Source organism: Electrona antarctica, assembly GCF_951216825.1.
Source record: "Electrona antarctica genome assembly, chromosome: 5".
In the NCBI taxonomy this organism is placed as follows: Eukaryota; Metazoa; Chordata; class Actinopteri; order Myctophiformes; family Myctophidae; genus Electrona; species Electrona antarctica.
The window spans coordinates 47,013,811-47,033,583 of NC_136810.1; the positions used below are offsets into that span (position 1 = coordinate 47,013,811).

Below are 19,773 nucleotides of genomic sequence, written 5' to 3' on the forward strand. Positions count from 1 at the left end.
CACTTCAACAGCAAATCATGATTATGAATAATAAATGTTAATACTAAAGGATATACACTCCAGTTCTGTAGCAACAATACCTCTCGTAGCAGTCAAAGCAAAATCCCTGTTGCACAAATCTGTTGCATTTGACTCTGCAGGACATGTAGTAGCGGCTCAGAGCCTCTGCCTGGAGGCCGAAAGCCTAATATCTTCCCTAGGGGAATTCCCCATTTAGTATATTTTACTAGAGAGGGTTTAAGTGGTACTGAATTTGCAGCTCAACAAAAGCTAATTCATCCTAGTGTATTGACGGAGGACACTTTCACGATAAATTGAAATCTCGAATCTCGCGATTATTGATCCCTAGTCTCTGTAGGACAGACAGACAGTGTTTCTTAAGCCCACACCACACCAAAGGGTCGGGTCGGGACAAAACAGTTTTTTAAAGTCAACCACACCAATGCAACTCAAGGAGATGCATTGGTTTGGGCTTTTAAGACACACTGGGCCCTATTATGTGTGTCTTAAGTACCAGGTCTTATGACTTAACTTAAGACCTGGAGGCGTGGTCAATGCTGTTTGGCCACTCAGAATAGCCAAATGGCATTGATCACGCCTCCAGGTCTTAAGTTAAGTAATAAGACCTGGTACTTAAGACATGCATAATAGGGCCCACTGTGTCTCTATTGTACAGACAGGGTCCTAGTAGGACACACCATGTTCTCTGCAGTAAACAGACAGTGTTTCTGTAGTACAGACAGACAGAATCCCTGTGGTACAGACAGACAGTGTCTCTGTATGACAGGGTTAGACTAGTCTCGCATAGCCAGACAACTATTCCACATTCTCCGAATGCTATATAGATAGTCTGGAACTACACCTCCCGTAATCCGAACATGGAAGCTGGCATCTGTGCGTCATTTCCGTTGACGGAAATGTATTTTTCTTTATATTACATTTTTTTCCATTTCTGCTATGCAGCAAGCTATACATTAGATTAGATTTTTTGGATTTACATTAGGATAAATTAGAGCGACAAATGGAATTGGGGAGGGGGCTTAACATCCGCTTTATCGCTTGCTCATAGATTGCATAGGGCCTGAATGGAAACCACAAGGTTGGTGCTAATCCCTTTTAGACCAAGTGTTTGACTGTACTCTGTTACATTTCTGTCTAATAATCTATTCAATCAAATCATGATCAGTGCTTCCGTGCTCCAGACTGTATGACGGAAGCATTCGAGGATTGTGGGAGGCAACAGTCTGGCCACGCGAGACTAGGGTTAGACTGACCTTGGGAGCCGACAGTCGTGGCAGCGGTGGCCGAACGGATAGCGGCGCGGTCTAGATACCGGAAGGTTCCCAGTTCGAACCAGCCGTCCGACACGTTAAAATTACCACCGCTGAAATGCCCTTGAACAAGGCATCAACCACTACGATGAAATGTGTTCTATGAGCAGGGCCTGGCTGGAAACAAGTTCTTGAGCTTAGCCCAGATACCCTGGGTAAATATAGATTTCATTTCATTTCATTTCAGTCAGACTCTGTGGGACAGTCAGTGTGTGTGTCTCTGTATGACAGACAGACAGTGTCTCTGTAGGACAGACAGACAGTGTGTGTGTCTCTGTAGGACAGACAGACAGTGTCTCTGTATGACAGACAGACAGTGTGTGTGTCTCTGTAGGACAGACAGACAGTGTGTGTGTCTCTGTAGGACAGACAGACAGTGTCTCTGTATGACAGACAGACAGTGTCTCTGTAGGACAGAGCAGGCTTTAACTGGCGTCTAGTGAAATCTTTACATTTTGTTCTGTCACTTTCAGAGAGGAAATGTAAGATTGAGGAGACATGAGGAGGAGGAGGAGGGGGATTTGGTACGAGTGTAGAGGAACTATGAGTGGCTCCTTAGCATGATTTGTGTCGTCGAGCACAGTCCAGGCACTCGTTCACTCACTGTTTTGGCTCTTTAATCGTTCACCGCTCCACTCAAAAGTCCATTATGTGTGTGTGTGTGTGTGTGTGTGTGTGTACACGCACTAACCTCTTGGTATTATAAGCCGTGTCCTGTGGCGTTTCCTCCAATAGAGTCACATACACAAGAACACATGTCAGAATAAACAATACCGTTACTGTATGAGCACGCCTAGAGAGAGAGAGAGAGAGAGAGAGTTGTGAAGAATGATCAGATGGAGGCAGGTAGAGGAGGAGAAGGAGGGGAGGAAGGAAGAGATGGAAACAAACATTAATACAATGTGTAGATAATATACTGTACATACAGGTAACAGATATACAACACCGTGCTGTGCAATACGACCACAGTGTTGCAGCTGTGAACGGACCAGCCTTCTACTGTTGGCCACACTGGGGTTACTGTGTCTATTGGGCTGGGACAATAGAGCGTCGCAGCACCGCCCCCGACAAGTGGCCCGGAAGACAATTTCCAATTCATTTTTCCCATAGACGTTTCAGAAAGTTTTTATTTAAAGACCTGTAAGCCTCGGACAAAGCCAACTCGGATGCTGACAACTCATGACAATAAACACAATTTTTTGGGCAGAACAAATAAGAAAAGAAAAGAACTAGAAAAAGTGCCCCTCGGGGCACAGGTCTCCACCAGGCCAGGTCAGGTTGTGACCTCCTGATGGCACTATAATAGGCCAATGTGAAAAGGGTGCCATTTCTTCTTACGCCTTTGATAGCAATTGGATGATGTGAGGCTTTTTGTTCAAAACGGGCCAATCCTGCAAACTTTGAAAGCCAATGTTAGCCAATTAGGATGTAATATGAAATATCAGACAGATCCGTCTTGAGCTCATGAGGAGTAATATCATTTTTTTTTTTACAAAAGTCTGGTGGCGCTATAAAAGGCAGATGTGAAAAATGCAGGTCAAAGGTTTGTGGAGTGTGCATGCAACGTTTCACGCAGATCGGTGCAGTTACAGGTAAAAAAGGTGAAAAGCTGCCTCCTGGTGGCACTATAACAGGGCGTTCTGGAAAATGTGGGGCAGAGGTTCATCGTTGGCATCCAGGGAGTGTGTGTGCAAGGTTTGGCATTGGCCGGGTTAACGGTGCCGGAGATTAGCTGATAACAGATGGACGGACAGACGAACGGACGGAGTGCAAAACATACTCTCCCCATGCCTTCGGCTGGTGGGGACAAAACAAGGGCAGGGTACAAGAACTTTTTGTTGTTTTTCTTCTTTCTAATTATTTTTTCCACCCAAAAGAATTGTGTTCATTGTCATGATTTGTCACCATTCGAGTTGGCTTTGTTCGAGGCTTTAATGGTCTTTAAATAAATACTTTATGAAACGGGGGGGGGGGGGGGGGGGGGGACTGCGACACTCTATTACCACCATGCCAATAACCAACATGTACTTTTAGAATAAAATGTCTGCTAGAATAATATGTTTGCTTAAGTTCTGGCCTTGGGTCTAAAAAGGTTCAAGGACATTTGGACAGCGAAGGGATGTCAGCATTCTTGCTCAGAAAGAGGAACTGATCAACATGCTCCTGCACTGTGACAAGGACCATCCAGAAGACTCTATTGACTTAGACGCTAGTACCTGGCAAGGTACAGGCACCTTAGTGGGTCTTTTTGTTTTTGTTTTGACCTGCCTGTAAAAACTGTTTTGACCAACTTACTGAATCCTGACCTCTGTTGTCCTAACCAGAAAATGGAAATCAGCACCATCCAGTGGACTTAAAAGGTAACTGATTGCGTGGCAAAATTGGTATTGTTATGTACTAATGTGCTGTATCGAATTGTCTGCCACCCTTAGTGTAGCATGTTTTAGTCTACATGTGTCAAGTAAGTGTGTCTTGCATGTGTGTGCCTGTGTTCCAGTGTTTTAGACTAGGTCAACAATGGGGAATGATTAGGTTTGTCTCCTCCTGTATCCTCCCTGTTGCACCACCCTATGCTCTCAGACCTGTTTGGCAGGAGTCACAAGGGACATACTGCATGCTCTCCTCCCTGACAACCAAACACATGTACACTACACAAACACCAAAACACCCTGCAAAAAAAAAACTCTCAAACACCCCAGAATCTGCCAGATTACACAGTGCAAGGTGCAAATATTCACACACACACACACACACACACACACACACACACACACACACACACACACACACACACACACACACACACACACACACACACACACACACACACACACACACACACACACACACACACACACACACACACACACACACACACACACACACACACACACTACTGCAATCTAGCCAAGCATGGAAGCAGGGCACGAGTAACAAAACTGGAGGTTATATAATAACCGTGGTTATTTGCGATAGATCGCATGTGAGAGAACATCCTAATTGTTCCATTTTACAGAAAAATGTATTCATACACTCCGGCGGCCTGTCACTTTAAGGCCACGGGCTATGTGCGTGATGACACGCGGAAGTCGCAGAGGGGATAAAACCCCTCTGCGACTTCCGCTTCTGGCAACCGCAGTTGCCCAAGCCCTGACCTGACCATACTGGTCCCAACCCCCTCATTAGGGGGCCTGAGGGCGGTTCACACGCTCCAAGGCAACCTGTAGGGGCCACTGAGGGCTCGGTAACGTCCAGGTTGTAATACCTTGCAAAGGTTGAAGGCGCCGACGACCAGTTATAGCCCAGGATGCTGCCACACTGTGGGTAGAGTGAGCCCTCAACCCCACAGGTGGTAGAGTACCTCTGCTGGAGTAAGCCATCTGAATGGCCTCCACAATCCATTGAGACAGCCTGACCTTAGTCACCGGCTTCCCCATGGCCCTAGTACCCCCCATGCCACAAACAACCGACTTCCTTTCCTGAAGGAAACCGTTCTGGCCATGTACACCCGTATGGCCCTGACTGGGCACAAGGTGTGTAACCTCTCATCCTCAGCTGACATGAAAGGAGGGGGTGGAAGGACCTCAGGTCCACTGGCACAATAGTGGCATTGGAGTTCTTGGGGACAAATGCTGGGTTAGGTTTAACCGTCACCCTAGTCTTGTCCTCATTAAACACTGTGCAGTCCGGACTTACAGACAAGGCCTGTAAGTCACTGACACGTTTAGCCGTCGTGAGGGCCACCAGCAGGATGACCTTCAAGGACAAGGCTTTCATGGCCAGTTTGCATGTTCTCCCTGTGTCCCCTAGGGTAGGTACCCTCACAAAAAACATGCAGTAATCCTGGTCTCTAAACTACCTCCCCCTGGCAAGCCGGGGCGCCTGATGGAGGGGAATGGAACTGGTCGGAATAACGTGTTCCTTCCACGCGCTACGTCCGACTGGGGAAACTCCCCCCTGTCAGGTGAAAAGAAGCAGCTTGGATTCCTCATGCATAGAAGGAAGCATGAGGTCAGTCCGCTGCCCCCCAGGTTGGCAGAGGAAGTGTAGCGCCCAGGATTCCATCCTTTTTGGATTGTCGTGATAGCGCTGCACATTTAGCGCAGTCATTCTGCTCCTCTAGAGCGGACTGGGCATGGGTCAGGCGGCAGCCTAGGCAATAAACACAGGTTGTGTGTATCGCCGGGTGCCAGCGTGGTGTTGCCAGGGCGTTAGCATCACGGTCATCCATATTCAGTATTATCGGCCGTAGTTCTGGTTGGTAACAGTGCTACTGGCTAGCGGTTGCTGCTCGTGTGGTTCAGCTCATTTAGCTATGAGCGATATAGTGTTTGTAGCTAATGCTAATCCTCGCCGTAGCGTGGTTTTAGCATTCGCTGCAGCTAGCGCTTGATAATAGCTATGTGTTGCGGTAGCTAGCTCGTTTGTGTACGAGCTATATGTAGCGGCAACCAGCTCGTTTTGTCTACGAGCTATATATAGTGTTTGCAGCTAATGCTATTGATTGATTGATTGAAATATTTATTAACAGTTTGCAGAATTACAGTACATTTCAAGCACAAACTCAATACAAAGGCTGTTAACTGTGAGTGGACGACCCAATTAAGCATTACACTTGTTTCCAATAGGGTCCACCATGTTCAATTCATCAAAAACATTTAGAGACGTACAAATAGACACTTCTATATAGACAAAGAACAGAACAGGAATTCATCATAATGGGAGGTAAAAAGGGAAAAGAAACATATACAGTGAGGGAAAAAAGGGGAATGCTAACCCTCGCCGTAGCGTGGTTAACACTTGCTTGTTTTGGTTTGATAGCACCGTTAGCAAGTTAAGGTAATGCTATGTGTTGCCAGCTTATGCTGCCCTGGCCGTGAAGCGGGGGGTTAATGATAACCTATGTGTGGCTAACGTGTTTCCTATTTAACTGCTGCTTTGTTGCAGCATGTGTTTATTTCAAAACTGAATGTCAGGGTCCCACACTTAGGAACTGGTGGGACAAATAATGACGATTTGCATTTGTTTGTAAGATGCAATTATACTTAAAAATGTCTAGCCAGCTTTTCCACATACAGTACGTTGATTTCATACTGTAACAAAATTATTTCATAATAATTTATGTATTGATTTCCAAACATAGTGAAACTAGCAGATGTACACAACCAGCATGGTGCCAAGGCGGGCATTCAGGAGCAATGCCAACCAAATGGAAACTGTGCACACTGCCCCTCATCCAGAATTGTCCAGAACATTTTAATGTTTTCAAATGTTAAATATAAACATTCATAAATATTATAAATATATACGTTTAAAAATGTATAATTACGTAAAGAATTGGATTTGTTATATGGGATTTGTTTTGTATTGATGCTGTTCTGACTAATTAATACTACCAAGTCGGCCATACCACCCATGACCAAAATTTGCATTTTAAAACAAAATGCCAGACGTCAGAGGGGTAAATAAATAAAACGCTACACATAACTTTGCGTCCACACGGTGGAAAGCCTGCTTTTTATTGCAAACTGACTAGTGTGATCAGGTCTATGCCAAGCCCACACTAGAATTCTAGAAAGTGCTATCCAGTAGTAGTCTAGTATCGCCAGCCGCGCACTCAAATAAGCCTAGTAGCCAAAAAGTGAACCCGGACATGTTGAGTACACCAACGTTTTATGTTAGAAATGTTTAGTATGGGTCCCCAGCATGTAGAAACTGCCGGATGCTAACTTGCATATGTTGAGCAATTTTCATAATTGGCATAATTAATATGTGACCATACCATTAACAACCTATAGAAGGCAAAATATTCAAAATGTAATCATGCTTTATCTAGCATGTGATGTGTCAAACTAGGGGGTTTTCATGATGCTGAATCCATTCCAAGCATTAGTTTTGCAAAAAAACACTCATTGGGCTTAAAACGGCCATGCCCACTTGTGCTGACATCATCAATTTGTGATGACGGCATTGGCCGTTTTTAGCCCAATGGGTGTTTTTTTTTGCAAAACGAATGCTTGGAATGGATTCAGCATCATGAAACCCCCCTAGTTTGACATGTCACATGCTACATAAAGCATGATGAAATTTTGAATATTTTGCCTTCTATAGGTTGTAATTGGTATGGTCACATATTATGCCAATTGTGAAAATTGCTCAACATATGCAAGTTAGCATCCGGCAGTTTCTACATGCTGGGGACCCATACTAAACATTTCTAACATAAAACCTTGGTGTACTCAACATGTCCGGGTTCACAATGGGGCTCTATGGGCTGGCTACTAGACTATAACCCTAGGAATGGATGTATTGGATTTGGATCGTGTTATTTTGTAACCTCGGCTACATTGGAAATGAGAGCTTTCCCTCAACTGTACTCCCGAGTATAAATAAGGTGGTGATGATGATGTGATGATGATGATGATGATGATGAATGAGGATTGAGTACCTCAAGAAACTTCATCAAATGACTGATTTGATGGCCAAGGAGAATCGTTTAGGAGGAGCACTGCACAGTCAGGCGCCCTTGGTTACCTTTCTGCTCGTTTCGGCCTGGCTCTCGACCAGATCAGACATCGTGCAAAAAAAATGGTCTGTTGTATTTTTGTTGATAATTATGCATACCTCATTAGCCTAATAGGCACTGAGGAGCTGTCCATGGTCCTGGAACTGTCACTCATGCACTCTCACTAGGGAGATGCAGGTTTGTTTTTGTTTTCCGTTCGCTGTGGAGATGGCGAGAAATTATATCAAACATCACTGTGTTTTTGTGTTCTGTGTGGATGACAACTTGCTTTATGATTTAAGTTTGAAGTAAGCCTACTAATAGGCCTAATAATAAGTGCTTTGCACCTTGACTTGTCTGCTAGTGCTTTCATTGATTTAATTTGATTTAAATTGATTACATTTTTGGATTGATTTATTGTTGCTTGTCGGTCCGACCTGTCGGTGCATAAATGTACAATTTACATAGTGATTTTCAGTGGATCATTCTGTTTGTAGGTGCCCCTGTGACATTATTACAAAACTGTTATTGTATTTTTTTTTTTAAATATAGCTTATCTACAATAAGTAGTGCATCCCCTCTGAAAAATATAGCATTGTCTCACAACGCTATTTTTGCAGGACACCGTTGTACAATGAAGTATAAAATAGGGCTAAAGTGGCTTTTCAGACTAGTGGATATTCAATTATAAAACATATATTACAATATTTTCATATTGATTCATTGATACATGCTGTATGTATATAGGACAACTTTAGTTTTTTTCAACCAAGGTTCATGTTTTAGGCTTTTTTTAAAGAAAGTAAAAGGTGAGTGTTAATTTGCTGCTTTTTAGACAGGGGAGCGGGGGCATTCGAACACTCACCTTTTACTTTGGTAAAAGGTGAGTGCTCAGTGGCCTTGTGGTTAGAGTGTCTGCCCTGAGACTGGGAGGTCGGGGTTCAATCCCCGGCCGGGTCATACCAAAGACTCTAAAAATGGGACCCAGTGCCTTCCTGCTTGACACTCAGCATCAAGGGTTGGATTGGGGGTAAATCCCTGCGACATACTAGCGTCATGTCCAGGGGGTGTACTTGTACACGCTACAGAAACAGGAGATAGGCTCCTGCCCTATGGGCCTCATGGCTCGGCAAGGCTACTTACTTTTTAATCGGAAGCATAACGGAGCATCCTAAAACATGAACCTTGGTTGAAAAAAAACAAAGTTGAACTTTAAATATGAGAAAGACTATTTCAATAACAGATCTACAAGCTTTGAGCTTTAATTTTACTATTTCCTCTACTTGATGTACCAACAGTACCGTGACGATTCAGGTTAACCATCACCAATGACGGGGCCAACGGCCAAGTACAAAATGAAATGAAAGGGCAGCTGCATTCTTGAAAACTTCTGGATGGTGGATTATATTTCTGCACGTCAGTTTGTTTAGCACTGGGTGTTTACAAAGGTCGCAGTGTGAGCGTGCCATTTTAACAAACTGCAGTCTTTTTTTAATCCAAAGAAAGAGGACATTCCACAACACTTAAACGTCTGGTTAAGAAAAACATAGTGTACACACACATGCTGGAAAACAAACAGCCTGTGGTTATGCAAAAATAGGCAACCTCGTGAGTTACAGTATAAGATAGTAAGCCTAAGGTCACAAATTTCGATATAACAAACCGCACTGCTTCCCTCTACAACACAAGTCAAGATTCACAGTGATTCATTCAGCGCCTCATGGTCACAGGACAAGGTAATCCAAACGCACTGGGATAAAACTAAATAGAAACATAATCATGATTCATGAGTCATTAGTGCACATTTAGTAGAGTAATATAATCTGCGATTACGTGATAATCCCGTGATGTTGATATCGCTACATCAAACAAGACTGATTGATAAAAGCTAAGGGCCGATTCATACTCCTATTTTAGAGCCGAATAAAAGTCGGTTCAGCTCTGTAGAGCCTACAATGTGATGTAATTTTAGGTTCGGGGGGGCGGTACCGTCCTAAAGTCGGCTCTTCGGTGCTACTGAAAATTTCTGACGAACCGAAATCATTTCGGCACTACAGTGCTGAAACAGCGGTAAAATAGGAGTATGAATCGGCCCTTAGAGTGTGAACTCATACATTTTAGATGGGACAGCACAGCTGTTTCTGTCATTTGCTTATCTTGCTTTTAGTTTTTTTTCTTTCTTTGTAACCATTATTTGTCATTATGGACTAGTACGCACAATGTTGTTTAATTTCAGGAATGCCTTGCTGTGTTCACTTTGATGTTAAGAATAAATAAAGGACAGAATTTAAAACAAAAACAGTAATTGTAAAACGTGTAATTGTGAATAACAAGAGTATCTTTGTATGAGCACTATAACTACAAGCATGATCTTGCACCAATCCCTGTGTGTTAAGGTCTCATGGCAGGTAATAGCTGGGCATCTGTAGTAGAGTACCTGCCATCACTCTTAAATGTTCTGCTGAGATTTCTGCTGAGCAAGCAGATAGCAGTACTAGCCAGGCAGTCAGCAACAGACAGACCACATAGATCTGTTACCAACTTGGTAACAGATCTAATACCAAGCTAGCTGAATGTGCACAAATAAACATCAGTCCCATTTAGCAATAAACGGGATGGATGGATCATGGTTGGATGTATGTACCAATCCAACGGAGTGGGTGGGAGGAAGGACAGGGTGGGTCATGTGTCACGGTTGGCATCAACTGAATGCCTTTCATCACTGATGTGTGGTAGATTTTATAGAGCCAATACACGTCCAGAAGACTCACCAGAGTGCCCAGCCAGGCCAAAGGTACCACCGCTGAGCGTTGAACATAAGTATTTGTAGAGTGTGTGACACTATTAGCCTGGCTAATAAGCCAGACTCAAATTACACTGCCGGCAGGCAATATTTTTTTTTACTAAGGGCTGATTCGGTCTGGTGTATTATCCAGGCTATGACACTATACCCATCTGCATAAATATTAAATATCTATCCACCTGTATGTCCACTAAGCTATTTATCCACATCATTCACACCTACTATAGATACAATAATGGATCGATCATGAATGTGGTGTCCCTGTGTGAATCCAAAGGGACTTTTCCATTATATTATTATACCACCCATTTATATTAACATACCCCGATCTCTTGTAGAATGGAGGAACAGAACCGTTATCTATCTCACATGATTCACAGGCATTTCACATCCCTGACAGCATTACAGAGCCATATCAAATGACAACAACACTGAACCTTAGAATACAAATGGGAAAATGTAGATTCAGTTGTAGCAGCAGTAATACGAACATTCATCATCACCTTTGTTTTAACAGTAGCAGTACAAGTAGTAGTAGCAGCAGCAGTAGTACTAGAAGTATTACCAGGCAGCCATAGTAATAAGCAGTAGAGGTAGCAGCAATATGAGTATTAGAGGCAGCAGCAGTCATAGTACAATTAGTAATAGTAAAAGTATTAGTAAAGCAGTAGTTAGTGCCGACTAACTATACTTGCAAGTAGGCCTGTCACAATTTTTACATAATCGTCTAATCGCAATTATTTGAGGTAATCGCAATTATTTCGTCATAATCGTCATTATTGTTTCCATGTTGAAAGATGTTCATACATTAAAACAAGATGAAATAGTAGATGTACAAGCTTACAACACGTCACTGACACTTGTTAGCTTGTAGATCAGCTATTTATTATTTTTACCTTTTTATTATAAAAAATAATGTAGACTATGTCAGTAATTTATTTGTATATTTCAGTTATTTGTCATATCTGGCCTGTGCCATTATTATTTGTGTGACAATTAATCGTCAACTTAAATTTGTAACCGTGACAGCCCTAACTTGCAACATATGGCTCATGTCATGGTCAACTCACCAGAAAAACGTGTTAGTTCCATCGTCTTCAACTTCAGACTCTGTATTCCTCCTTGACAGACTCTCCCTGGAGCTCTGCTGCTTCACCTGCTTGGCTTTGCTGGGCAATCCGTGATCCACAGACCCTGCCCCGGGCTGCACCGACGGCTCCACCGAGCCGTTATTGTTATGTTTGCTGTCTGGTTTAGTCATGACTGATCTCTGTCGGGTGGACTGTCCAGTCTGATGTGTATGTTGAAGTTATCCGTTGGTTATATTCCTGTCATCCGTGTCAGCCCCACCCTAAAGACTGTCAGCATCTATGGGGATTTGGTAGGACGTGGTTAGGAAATACATCTTATATTATCTAGCCTGAGGTATTTATCTCACTATCAGATCCACGCCAATATAAAGACTTTTACATTTTTAGATTTGATTTTCTGTCAGCATCTGAAATGGGCAACATCATGTATTGCGTCGGTTTTCTGGCTATACGTACATAAACAGCAAACAAGCTATAATGCCATATCAAGTCAGAACATTTCAGTGACTTTTAAACCACTGTTTCTGTGCAATGCATGGTGGCAAACGACAAGAATGCGAAATCAGTGTGTCCTGCAAAGAAGACCTTGATGTATGCATATCAGCACCACGGGCTATATCTACCGAGTGACCTGACAGACAAAAAAACGATCGCCGTCATGAACGTTGTAAAATTATCTAGTCAGAAATTACTTGCTGATGTAACATGCATGTTACGAGACAAGTTATACCTTACCAGATTCATTGGCGATATTATGACTGCAGTCATACGGCGAGTTCACGCGGCCCGGGGGACACTGCTACATTTGTCATATAGCTTAATATCATCTATATTAACTGAAATTAAAAATAAATAAATTAACAAGGTCGGTTAAAGGGGTGACTTTATGGCAGGAACAGATTAACCCTCCGCACTAAACACACTAGATCACATGGGCGTAAACAGGTTACCGTCCGTAAGCACGTTATTTCCGGATATGGATTATCAAAACAAGAGTCGTTGAGATATCGGTGCAGCGTGTAAACCTTTATTTTGAAAGTGTATTCGGAACTCGCCCTAGCGTTCGTTTTGGCTGGATTGCTGTAACCTAACGCGTCTGTCTTGCCGTGATGTTAGCTTGTCTCTCTCCAGTCCAATGTGATATCATCATCACATTGTTGTCAACTTGTCCGGCGTTCGTTAATAATTCATATTCGTGACAGTCAAACTTTTTAACAGTAACATTGCGCAGTGATCACCTCTCTCTGGAACCTTCCGAATACATTCATCTTTTGACCACGTTTGTCCTTGAAGTTGCTCAAATCTGTGAATGTCACAACAAAACTCGCAGCTCCAAGCTGTAACTATTTGAGTGTCGTCACTTCCGTTGGCTGTTATTTGAACGTGACTGCAGTTTTATTTATTTGTTTTTAATTGCGAATCATTCCTGGGAAAACAAACAACAATAATAATATTATTATGTTTTTTTATAGTTTTAAATCCTCACCAGAGGCAGGGAGTATAGCAGTATAATTATCAGTTTGCAGGAAAAGATCACACCCATATGAAGTAAGTGGTGCAACTCCATGTGGGCGCCCCCGGGGGTCCCCGGAACGCACCCAGGGGGGTGGGCCGGTTCCGGCGAGCCGCCCCACGTCCGAAATGGTTGAGAAATTACAGAGTTACCGTGTGGGGGTTCCAATCCCAGGCTGTCCCTCCCTCTACTGTACTGTACTGTACTGTACTGTACTGTACTGTACTGTACTGTACTGTACTGTACTGTCACACCCGAAATCATCAGTTACTATGTGTGTGTGTGTGTGTGTGTGTGTGTGTGTGTGTGTGTGTGTGTGTGTGTGTGTGTGTTAAGGCTCATACATAGTCTGGATTTTCGGTGGTGAGGTGACCACCGAACTACAACATGATGTCACGAGCCACGGTGAAGAGCAAACCACCGCCACCACCCCAGCCCTTCTCTCTGTTTTTACTCACCACCTCTCAACGTTATTTCCGGTGGTCAGCTCACCACCGGAGCGGTGGTCACCTCACCACCGAAAATCCAGACTATGAATAGGCCTTTAGGCTGCACAACAGAGACCCAGCCAGCCAGCCAGGGACAGACCCAGCCAGAAACACACAGAGACACCACTTAAAAAGCACAGGAAAGTACAGTTCAATAGGTCTACGAAGAGGATTTAAACCTAAGATTTAAACCCCAAGAAAGCTAGCAAAAGTTTCTGTCTGTCAGGCTAACCAACCTTTACTTTTGTAGAGTGGTCTGTGAACTTACCAGAGGAGTTCCTCCTGATCCAGTGAACTAACCCAAATCTGTCTGCATTGTCTACAAAGACATGCACACACAGCAAGTTTCCATTCCCTATCTGTGAATAGCTCTATTTAAAGCTTTTCTCTGAATGAGCTCTCTGAACTGATTGGGTAATTCTAACCTTTGCCTGATCTGGGCTGATTTGCTTCAGGTTCATCAGGGTCCTTGTCTGGTACGCCCCTGGAAAGCCCCTGCAGCTCAGGATAAGGAGTGGGCTATTGAAAGTGATGTGTTAAGAATGTGTTAGGCTACTTATCATTTTATTTTTTAGTATGTAGGGAATATCAAAAAGCTGTTTGACATCTCCTTGTCAATCCCAGAGATCATGTAGGGCAGGCTACCTAATTTGGCTCGGATTTAAGTGAAATCACTTTTGTCTCTAAAAATATTTGTGATGACAACTTTAAACTGTGCTGTGCAAAGACGAAAGTCAGTCCGACTGGTAGTTTTTGTCATGTAAACTGACATGTTTGACCCCTCTATCACACGGTACAGTTTTTTGAGTCCATATCACTACGCCCAAAAAATTGTTCCATGTGATAGAGGGGTAACAAAAGTTGCGCTAATATTTTAGAAATAGGTCAACAATACAAATTACGTTAGTTTTGTGAATTAATTTACTTTTACTGCGTGGCCCCTGTGCCCCCCACAAAATTACCGGAAATACTTAATATTTACCAAAACCAGAGCATAACTCCCACCACGGGACTCGGGCAATGAATTCATGCAGTTACAACCACTATATTAATGGCAAGTACATACAGCTTAAGTTAAAAAAAATCTGAACTATCCCTTTAAGTTTCGGGCCTGTTGAGAACTCTAGTTTTGGCCGGCTGCCGGACGCGGCTGCACTTTGGGGCTGGCCCGTCGACATCGAAGAGGAAGTACGGGTGAGGAAGCATCAACATATGGAATGCCAGAACATTCAGCTCCATATATGGAGATGGAGGCGTGATGTCACGAGTCGTGACCATATATGGAGGCGTGATGTCATGGTTTTCATAGTAAATGCGACCTACTGTACAGTCGCAATAATATAATAATAATAATATAATAATAATACTATAATAATAATAATGACATTTAAATATAAATATAGAGTACCATCTCACATTTGACCTTTTCCACTGCACTGCGATCAGACACATGGGACCCCTCACACATGCACACACACACACACACACACACACACACAAACTAAACTAGGCCACTTTTATCTCTCTTTGCTGTGTGATGTGTGGCAGTGAGTTGGAGATTCAGGGTAAAGGTCATGTAGGCCTACCCACAATGCCGCTGGATAGACAAAACTACAACAATGTGGTTTATGTATTAATCTAGTTTGAAGACAAGCTGACCTGCTGGCACCAATGACATACTGTCTGTAGGAGGAACCTGATGAAGACGTGTTGACATCGAAACGTGTTGTGAGCTTTCGCTATAAGATACTAATATAGGGCCCTGAGGGACTCTGCTCAACCATATGGACTTTAAGTGGTTAGTTGTTGGCCTGATCCCTGAGAAACTCATAAACTTGGTTCAGAACAGGTTCATGGGACGATAAGATAATTATTAATTACAGTGGTGGAAACTCACATTTTGTACTTAATACTGCAGGTAGAAATACGCTGTTACAAGTAGTGTTGTTTTTGGCAGCAAATTTATATTTTAGTTTTAGTCCTAGTCTCTTGAATAGTTTTCATTTAGTTTTAGTCACATTTTAGTCACGCTGAATGTTTTAGTGTTAGTCTAGTTTTAGTCGACTAAATATCATAGGATTTTAGTCGACTAAATCTACAGTTGATTTAGTCGATGTGTTTTAGCGGGCCTTGATGCCGTCGTAACACTTTACACTGAATGTTACACAAATGGCAGATATAAGATCGTCGCGCTGCGATGCGTTGTGACGTGAGCTTGTAGATCTGCTATTTTCAGCATGCAACCAAGTGTAAAATGACTTATACTGGATCTCTTGTCCACTAGTCCCTTCCTAACATTTTAGTGTTGTTTTTATTTGTTGACAAAATTGTCAGCATATTTAGTCTTAGTTGTAGTCATCATAGCTTAGTTTTCATTTAGTTTCCATTTAGTTTTCGTCAGTGGAAAAAGGCAGTCGACGAACATTTTTCGTCTTAGTTTTAGTCGACGAAAACAACACTGGTTACAAGTAAAAGTCCGGAATTCAATACAAAAGTATTGGCATCAAAATTAATTGGAACCTAAAGTAGAGAGTAGTCATTATGCAAAATGTCCCGTTTAAAGTTTTCAAATGTCTAAAAATCTTTTGACAATAGCCGATCTACAAGCTCACAATGCGTTTTCAAATGTCTAAAAATCTTTTGACAATAGCCGATCTACAAGCTCACAATGCGTTTTCAAATGGCCGATATGTATATAGGGCTGAAGTGGTTAATGTAGCCGCTATGTTTTGTAATAACAATCACAATCTATAAAGTAATTAGTAACTACTAACTAAAGTTTTGAAATAATTGTAGTAGAGATTGGATCTGAGATGTAGGAGTAGAAGTAAAAGTATTGGAAATACTCAAGTAAAGTACAAATACCTCAAAATTGCACTTAATTAAAGTAAATGTAGTACTAATTACTTTCCACCACTGATAATTATACAGCAGGGAGAACATCAGATGCTCATGTCAACGTCATACAGAGTTTATGGATGAAACATATTACTGCTGCCATGTCAATACAGTCAGTCCATTTATCACTCATTTCATGTTTGTTGGATCTGGTGCCTCACATGTCCTCAGAGTTAAACTACACTGTATAAAATCAGCATGAAAAAGATAGATTTTTTATCTATTATAAGTGACAAAAAGTTGATGTCAAACGCTTTTAATGACCATTTCAAAAGAGCTGTGCACATTTTTGACACACAAAATGCCTCCTCCTCTCATCAAGGTGTGCATGCATCTTCAACTGCTGATCCTGATGTATATTTTATTTTTTCTCCTATAATGGCCGATGTTCTCCTTGCATTGTCTTCGCTGGACCCAAAAAAGTCTCCTGGTCCCGACGGCCTTGACCCATATGTTTTGAGACTAGCTGCAGCAGTTATTGCTCAACCTATAACTGACATTTTCAATATTTCGCTAATTTCTCAAAGCCTACCCATGGAATGGAAGCAAGCCTATTATATGTTTCTCCGCTCCTCAAGGCGGGCGATCCTCTTGACGTAAACAACTATAGGCCAATCTCTAATCTTTCTGCCTTAGCAGAAATACTTGAAGCACAAGTGTCAGTGCAGGTAAATCATTTTCTATTTGCAGTCTTGAGGAACATACAGTTGGAGGCCATCGATATTGTCCTTTTCTTTTTGCTGAGGTTTGCGTGATCTGCGCAAAAGGACAGTTAACCCATTTTGGACGGGAACCCCTTTTGGTGTTTTAAACATTATGTTATAATTTAGCTATTGAAAAATAGCAGATCTACAAGCTCATAGCGCGCCACCGAGTGGCGCGCTACGAGCTTGTAGGTCTGCTATTTTTGAAAAATCGTGAAAATATTTATTTCAGAAAACTGGAGGATTTAGATGTTGAGTTCAGGCCTAAATGGGTCAAATGATAAGGGACAATATCGGTGGCACCCAACTGTACAGTAATTATTCCATGAAACGTATGCTGTTGATCCACTGACCAACAGCGGGAGGTTTCTTTAAAAGCCAGTTGTAGGCCTACCTTGTAATAGTTATTATTTTTTTACTTGCCACTACTTCATCCAATTCCAAGTCAATGTTTCCTAAGTAGATGGTCAGTTGATAATATTGTATATATCATCCCATCCCAGAGGATTTTAATAATTGGGAAAACCCTGAAAATGTAGGATGGCCAGTGCCCAGTTCTGAGTCTGGCTTACAGTTATAGCATTCTAGCCAAACTCAGCATCCAGAGTTGGGAGTCAAATCCGTTTCAGTTGTGCTAAGAAGAACCTGATAAAAGAAAACTGTCCGTAAGATAGGCGTATATATCATAAGCGGCTTGCTCATGGACACTTCGGCACATAGATTGGGTGAGCCAATGGGTCGAATGACTGCTGACCTTCTGATTCCCAGATCAACTGACTCTCTACCCACTCAGCTACAGCCGCCCCCACTGACTGACTCTCTATGAATGTGCATCACACAGTTCAGTTATTGGGAGTGGAGACAGACAAAGGTTGTCTAAGTACACTTTGAAAAGGCAGCAAGCGATGTACTGTCGTTAAACCTGAAAGAGAGTTCTACTGCGGGTCATGGTTGAGAGACCCCCCCCCCCCCCCACCACCACCGCCCCCCCCACCACCACTGTTACTACAAACACCTTCTCCATCTCTCCATCTCAGAGCGTAATGTAAACGTACCTGCCGGATTCAAACAATCCTATGATGATCCTACTATGATCTCTGTTCCCAAAAGGCTGAGGATGACAGGTCTTAACTACAGACTAAGTCATTATGACCCAGACAAGTCCCCCTAACATCTGGATTAATGAAGTCCTTTGTCCCACCTTAAGAAAGACCATCACTGCCCCCTTCTGGATGCCCTGCAGATTGCCTACATTACAGAGGCAACAGCTCTGTTTAGAGTCTAGACTAGAGTGGTGGCAGTGCTCAATGTTTTTGTGGATATTAAAGGCAAAGGTCATAATAATGTAGTAGAATACATCATAAAATGATTGTATTCGTAGATATGTCCTACCCACACGCATACAGTATATGTATGCACGCACGTGATAAATTGAGCAAGCAATAAGTGAAACTTGAATTCAATATCAGTAGTGGTCTGATGAAGGTCAAACCAAAAGTCCAATTTCCAAATACAGTGAAGCAATGGATAGAGTGTGAAGTAAGTTTCACTACATATGTCACGTTGTGAGCTTGTAGATCTGCTACTCTCAGCCTGCAGCGGCATCATACGACGACATTATGGAGAATGGACGTGGAGTGGTGGCATTTCACTGGATATTGTTGTGCAATGGCAGTGATTGCGAACGCCAGTGAGCATTTACTATGTAACCCAGCATAACATGTCTGTCTGTGAGTGAGTGTGTCACGCTGTAACACCACCCGCCCGCCACCAGAGGGTGCAGCTGTGTCACACACAAAACACACGCACGCACGCACGCACGCACGCACGCACGCACGCACGCACGCACGCACGCACGCACGCACGCACGCACGCACGCACGCACGCACGCACGCACATGCACGCACGCACGCACACACACACACACACACACACACACACACACACACACACACACACAGTAGAAAACGTAACAAAAAAAGGTCTGTATGTATTGTGTGTGTATGTGTGTGTGTGTGTGTCAGACTGCCACAACAGGTGCGTTTGCTTCCCGCGTTCACGCGTCTTAATTGTAGTTTGAACTGCAATTATAACTCTGTGGAGGTATCTCATTGGCACAGTGTGGGTGGGCGGGGCGCACCAATGAAGAATCCCTACAAGCCTCTCCCACCATTTACTCAAGTACTGTACTTACATACTTACGAACATTCATCAGATGTGTACTCAATTCCAAGTGAAATAATAAATGTATTTATTCATCCAAGCGCATTTTGGAATGTATGTGCTATTACTCTTTGTGCACACTTTCAACAATGTGCAATAATTAATCTTAATTATTCTTTATCATCCTACAACACTGCCTGCTATACCAGCCCTTCATGTACATTGTATATTGAATTGTATATGTATATATTTTTGATTATTTTGAGTAAATAGCTGT

General features: G+C 42.7%; 1 protein-coding gene across 2 annotated transcripts in view; it reads right to left on the reverse strand.

The window, feature by feature from the left end:
- ptdss2 (phosphatidylserine synthase 2) overlaps positions 1-13,091 on the reverse strand; it is a 21,734-nt gene extending 8,643 nt beyond the window's left edge. The window contains exons 1-3 of one of the 2 annotated variants that reach the window (XM_079502028.1): positions 12,969-13,091; positions 11,710-12,007; positions 2,023-2,124 (exon numbers count right to left, since the gene is read on the reverse strand). In XM_079502028.1, coding sequence (XP_079358154.1) covers positions 2,023-2,124; positions 11,710-11,900 — 293 coding nt within the window. In that variant the 5' untranslated portion in view covers positions 11,901-12,007; positions 12,969-13,091. Of the gene's footprint in view, positions 1-2,022; positions 2,125-11,709; positions 12,008-12,465; positions 12,870-12,968 lie in introns of those variants that run through there. The other variant, XM_079502027.1, reaches the window with a different exon arrangement.
- Between the last annotated feature and the right edge of the window lie 6,682 nt (positions 13,092-19,773).